Source organism: Aegilops tauschii, chromosome 4 (assembly GCF_002575655.3).
Source record: "Aegilops tauschii subsp. strangulata cultivar AL8/78 chromosome 4, Aet v6.0, whole genome shotgun sequence".
Classification (NCBI taxonomy): Eukaryota; Viridiplantae; Streptophyta; class Magnoliopsida; order Poales; family Poaceae; genus Aegilops; species Aegilops tauschii.
The window spans coordinates 325,376,233-325,381,884 of NC_053038.3; the positions used below are offsets into that span (position 1 = coordinate 325,376,233).

Sequence of the window (5,652 nt, forward strand, 5' to 3'; positions counted from 1 at the left end):
ACAATAGGAGCGCTACCCAGTCTATCCATCGATGTGAGAAACCTAGCTTTTGAAGAAGTTCTATCAACTACTCCCAAGATACACTATCGAAAGCCTTGGCGATGTCAAGCTTGAGGAGGAGGGCCGGTGTTCTAGTTCTATGCAGCGCCCAGATCGTGTTCTGAACATACAAATAGCTATCATGTATACATTTCTTCCTCTGAAAAGCAGTTTGCGCAGGGGAGATGATCCGGTCGATGACAGCAGCCAGCCTCATGGATAGAACCTTGGTGATCAGCTTTGCTACAGAATGGATGAGGCTGATGGGCCTAAAATCAGTAATTCTAGTTGCCCCATCTTTTTTCGGGAGAAGAGCGATCATGGTCGTGTTGAGCTCAGCAAAGTTTCCATCAGCCAGCCTATAGAAACTGTCAAAGACTGCCATGATATTGTCTTTGATCGTGGCCCAGCATGATCGGTAAAAAGTGCCTGAAAATCCATCGGGGCCTGGCGCTTTTTCTGCTGGGGAGGCCTGAATTGCAGCCCAAACCTCTTGTGCAGAGAAAGGATTGTCCAGTCCTTCATTTTGCAGCGTTGGCATGTCGAGACCAAGTATAATGGCATTTTTGCCTATGTGAAAAAGACATGTGAAAAGTGAAGGAGTTGGCTCTGTGCAAGAGCCCGTCTCCACACGTGTTTCTAAGGCCACCTTGTACAAGTGCTAAGCTTGCCATGTAAGCAAAAAAATCTGATGTGACAAGTTAACTAAGAGTAGAGAGATGAGTATGGTGACCCCAGAAAGAAACAATGTCAAGCGCGTGAACATAGGCAAAACATTTAAATCAAAGAAGTCCACCAATGCATGAAGAACTTTAGTTGCTAAATCATTAAAGAAAGAAAGCCTAGCTACAAGAAGCTAAACACCTATACATTGGGGAGTATAGTTGCTAAGCTATTTAATGTGCTTAGCACCTCATCTAAGCACCGATGCATTGGTAACAACCTAAGTAAAAACATTTGATAAGAAGAGAGAGATAGAGAGAAGTAAGAAAAAGTATAGCAACTTATATCAACCTTATAGTCAGCACTATTGTACGTGTAATTAATAATGCTAACTTTTGATGACATGACATGGTCATATAGCCAGCAGCTGGTTATACTATCAACCATGCTCTAAGTCTCAGTCGATATATTTGTACGACTTTACATTGAGATTCATGCAAAACTTTCTTTTCAGTTTTTTTTTCACTTTTGTATCTTATATCTTCACCGAGACATAGTTAAATCTCAGTCAATTGGGATCTAGCCATATCCTTTTATTATTAGGATTGTTAAATCTCAGTTGAACAAGGCATAACAAAGTCTCAGCCGATGCTATATTTGTGAGATTTTATATGAAGATCGGTGCAATATTTGTTTTGAATTTATTCTTTATATATATATATATTTTTTTATCACTTGACCGAGACATGATTAAATATGTGTCGACAGTCGACTGATGTGTGGTGGAGGTGTACGCGTGGTCATCTGATCGTGCAATCCACGGTCCAGATCAAACTCAAGCCATCAATGTGCAGCTGAGAGGTAAGTATACGAGAAAGCACTAATACTACTCCCTTCGTCTCAAAATTCTTGTCTTAAATTTGTTTAAGTACGGATGTATCAAGTGTCACATTTCAGTATTAGATACATCCGTATATAAACAAATTTAAGATAAGAATTTTGGGACGGAAGGTACCATGCAGTGCTGAGTTTGTAGTAGGAGTACGTATTTCCATTTTCCCCATGAGATGATCATTTACCGGTTGCCTGCATAGTCTGCATGGATGCAGTGGTTGACTGCAGCGGATTCACGCGCGTCCTCCTGCTGCTACTCTGCTGCTTAGCGCCAAGAAAACACAGTAGGTAAGGTAAGTGAGCACGGATGACGCATGCAGCACCGGCAGGTGGACGGACAGCCGGCATGCATGCACGCTCGCATGCTTGCGTCGCCCGCGCCGCGCGAACGTACATTGCATGTGCAAGCCAAGGAAAGAGTGAGCAAGCCAAGCTAGTAAGAGGTAAGATTTCCGGTCGACAGGGCACTTGATTATTTGGATCAGAGCGCAGCGGAGATGGCCGGACGGAGTGGAGGCCCTCCACATCGGCATCGATCGATCGCTCGCTCGCCATGATAACGCTGACGCAGTGAGCTTCATTATTCATCGTCCGTCCGTGGCCGTTGCATTGCATGCAGCATGCAGAAAACAACATCAAGTAAAGGCGAGGCACGCACAGCACCACACGTGGCTCCCACAACGCCACTGTGCTCTGTTGGTGTTTGCCCCCCTCCCAAGCACGCAGTTTCGTTCAGAGACAGAGACAGAGAGAGAGAGAGAGAGAGAGAGAGAGAGCAGTTCTGTTTCAGATGCTTGCCAATGTGATTGACAGAGATAAAGTGACCCAACTCGTGCATCCATTCCCGCGGGGCGGGAAGCGATGCATCTACATGTACGTACGGACATTTAAGCGGGGAGGTGGAGCTGCTCATCAGCGTCTGCGTCTGCGTCGTAATGGGATCATGTGATGCGAGGCTGGCGGTCGAGGACGGAGGAACGTACTGCGTCGGTACGTGAGCGATCATCCATGGATCCCATCCAACGAGCGTCGCACATGCACGCATGTGGCCCGTGACCGCTGTGCTAAACTAATAAAGCTGGCCTGTCCCACAGTTTGGAGTCAATCCAGGCCGGACGCCCCCAGCCAGCCACAGGATAACCTGCCTCTGCCTGGTACACCCCACTGGTAAATCTGGCTGGCTGGCTGGCTGGCTAGCTTGTATGGGCGAATGGTTGCTCAAGGTGACAAGTTGTCACGTACTCGTGTGGTGTGTACTTATGTGTAAAGCCTCAAATCATTGTAGTGCTATGATGCACTAGTACATGTAACGTCGCCAGCCGTCGCACGTACCTCCTGATGGTTGGCACTTTGGAATGGTAGCTAGTGATCGAGCAGTACAGGAAGCACGACACGACTAGTGAAGCGGTAGACCACTGAACCCTTGTCATCTCCACCCTGGTTTTCCATCAACACGCGCAGCGCAGCGCAGGGTGGGTACATAACCTACAGGGGCAGTGGCAGCATGGTCTACCTCATAGTAAAACCCAAGTACAGAATCGTGCATATGCTATCCTGTGCAACTGGCGAAAGTAGTTTTCCTGTCCCTGCCGTATGAATGCATGTTAAAAAAGAAAAACAAAAGAGGATCGACATGCACACATGCATGGCTCTGCTGCACCAGTTTAGTTCAGTTTTTACCACGCTGACGTTTATTAATGCCTTCCCCGCCCCCCTGGGACGCGCGTACGCGACCAATCCATATATGGCACTGGCAGGCGAGTAGTAAACCATGCCTAGGCAACAGTCCATGGAGGTCCGCCAAGGACTCGGGGTCAAGCACCATCGCGATCCACGTGGGCATGCAAAAGCCAGGACAAACTAGCGGCTGGTTTGAAGGAAGATGAGCCGGGCACCGGAACAGTGGACAAAACGAGCGTTCTGGGCGCGGCCGAAGCTTAGCTAGCGCGCGCGCCGATGCCGCCGGTGCCGAGAGAGACGGTGAGTCAGTGTGGGTGTCGCGTCCGCGGGAAAAGGCAGGTGTCCCCCGGGGAGGGGCAGCAGGGGCAGGCGCGGTGAATCCCGCGCGCGCGTGGGAAAAGGCGCGCCGAGCTGCCCAGCGCAGCACGCGCTGCCGGGAGGTGCGGGGCGGGCGCGCGCGCGAGGCACGGCGTCCGCAGCGGGCGGACAGCCCATGTTAACCGCTTCGCAGCTTAGGCCAACTCCACCATGCGACCCCAAACGGACGTCCGTTTTGTCCGGATTCTGTCCATTTGGGTCGGGCAACGGGGTCGTGTCTGGGCATGTCCTGGGATGCGGTGGCCGTGCGCCCAATGCGCGGCCGCATCCGTTTGCCCCATCCTATCCGTCAGGGTCAAAAATGCCTATATATTCATCAAAATTAGTTCCAAATATTTGTCTGAAATTAAAATAGTTTTACAACCCAATTGAAATTGTCCTTAATAAAATAGTTTTACAACCAAATCGAAATTGTCTTGACTGAACATAAAATGAACCAATACATTTATTGATTGCCAATGTGATCCCACACGTGCTCAACCAAGTCATTTTGAAGATTCAAATGAGTGTGCCAATCACGCATCTCACGGTGGAATTGGACAAACTGTTCAAATGTGGCCGGGTCTTGGTGCAGGGGCTTAATATTTTCACTTTGATAATCAAATCCTTGGTCGAAGATACTCTCATCACGCTCGTCCTCGACGATCATGTTGTGAATGATCACACAAGCAGTCATCACCTTCCGAAGCTTTCTTTCACCCCATGCCAGTGCAGGGTTTCGAACGATACCCCACCAGGATTGAAGCACACCAAAAGCACGTTCCACATCCTTTCTAGCACTCTCTTGCGTTTGGGCAAATCTCTTTCTCTTCTCACCTTGGGGTTTTGAGATTGTCTTCACAAAAGTTGACCAGTGAGAATATATACCATCAACTAGATAGTATCCCTTGTTGTACTGGTGGCCGTTGATCTCAAAGTTGACAGGTGGGGAGTGGCCTTCTGCAAGCCTTGCGAAGACTGGAGAACGCTGCAGCACGTTGATATCATTGTGAGAACCTGCCATGCCGAAGAAAGAATGCCATATCCAAAGATCCTGCGAAGCCACCGCTTCTAATATGACAGTGCACGCGTTGACATGCCCCTTGTACTAGCCCCGCCAAGCAAATGTACAGTTCTTCCACTCCCAGTGCATACAATCTATGCTGCCAAGCATGCCTGTAAAGCCTCTAGCTGCGTTGGTCGCCAACAATCTCTCTGTATCAGCGACAGTTGACTGCCTCAAGTACTCTGGGCCAAACACCTCGATCACAGCCTGGCAAAACTTGTACATTGACATCAGACATGTTGTCTCACTCATACGCACATACTCATCCACCAGATCGCCTGGAATTCCATATGCAAGCATGCGGATGGCCGCGGTGCATTTCTGGTAAGAGGAGAATCCAAGCTTGCCAAGGGCATCCGTCTTGCACTCGAAGTATGGGTCATGAGCAACCACTCCCTCTCGGATACGATTGAACACATGCCTTGTCATACGAAAACGGCGACGAAATTTATCCAGCTTGAAAAGAGGGGTGTTCGCAAAGTAATCGACATAGAGCAGGGCGTGGCCTCTCTCCCTGTTGCGGTTCAGGTTGGGAGCACGGCCAGGGACTGACCCCCTGTACCGAGGAAGCTGCCGTCGAATGTGGTCGTGAACGACCAGTGCAGCCACCACAAGATCTTCATCATCCGACGACGAATTGTCCGATGAACAAAGGAAGTGATGGAAGAAAAACTCGTCTCCACTGTCCATACCTTTTGTGGGCAAAATGTCAAACACCTTGCGGTCGTGGTGGCGAAGAGGCCGCGATGATCACCTCGACGCAGCAGGGGTGGTTGCCGGCCGGCTACTGGCCGCTCTGGAGCTCTCGTCGGAAGCTGCCACGGCCGCCGTGGTACGTCGCTGGCGGTCGTGTCCCCTCTGCCACCGGCAAAGACGGCGACGGCCAAACCTCCTCCGATCGACGGCCAAGACTACGGCGAAAGCGCGGGCGTGGTGGCGGCCATGTCGAGACG

The 5,652-nt window shown here is 49.9% G+C and overlaps 1 protein-coding gene across 1 annotated transcript; it reads right to left on the bottom strand.

The window, feature by feature from the left end:
• Nucleotides 1-4,099: 4,099 nt before the first annotated feature.
• LOC109771688 (uncharacterized) lies at nucleotides 4,100-5,389 on the bottom strand. Its single transcript, XM_073497697.1, has 2 exons — nucleotides 4,765-5,389; nucleotides 4,100-4,650 (listed from the first exon to the last, which is right to left on the bottom strand). Exons 1-2 carry the CDS (start codon nucleotides 5,387-5,389, stop codon nucleotides 4,100-4,102), a joined length of 1,176 nt encoding a protein of 391 aa, XP_073353798.1.
• Nucleotides 5,390-5,652: the final 263 nt, after the last annotated feature.

Bases quoted from the DNA above. Each gene is read 5' to 3' on its own strand.
- LOC109771688 (XM_073497697.1), bottom strand. From the start codon at position 5,389: ATGGACAGTGGAGACGAGTTTTTCTTCCATCACTTCCTTTGTTCATCG. The intron at 4,651-4,764 runs GTACATTTGCTT...TCGGCATGGCAG, and splicing joins GCACTGGGAGTGGAAGAACT to GTTCTCACAATGATATCAAC.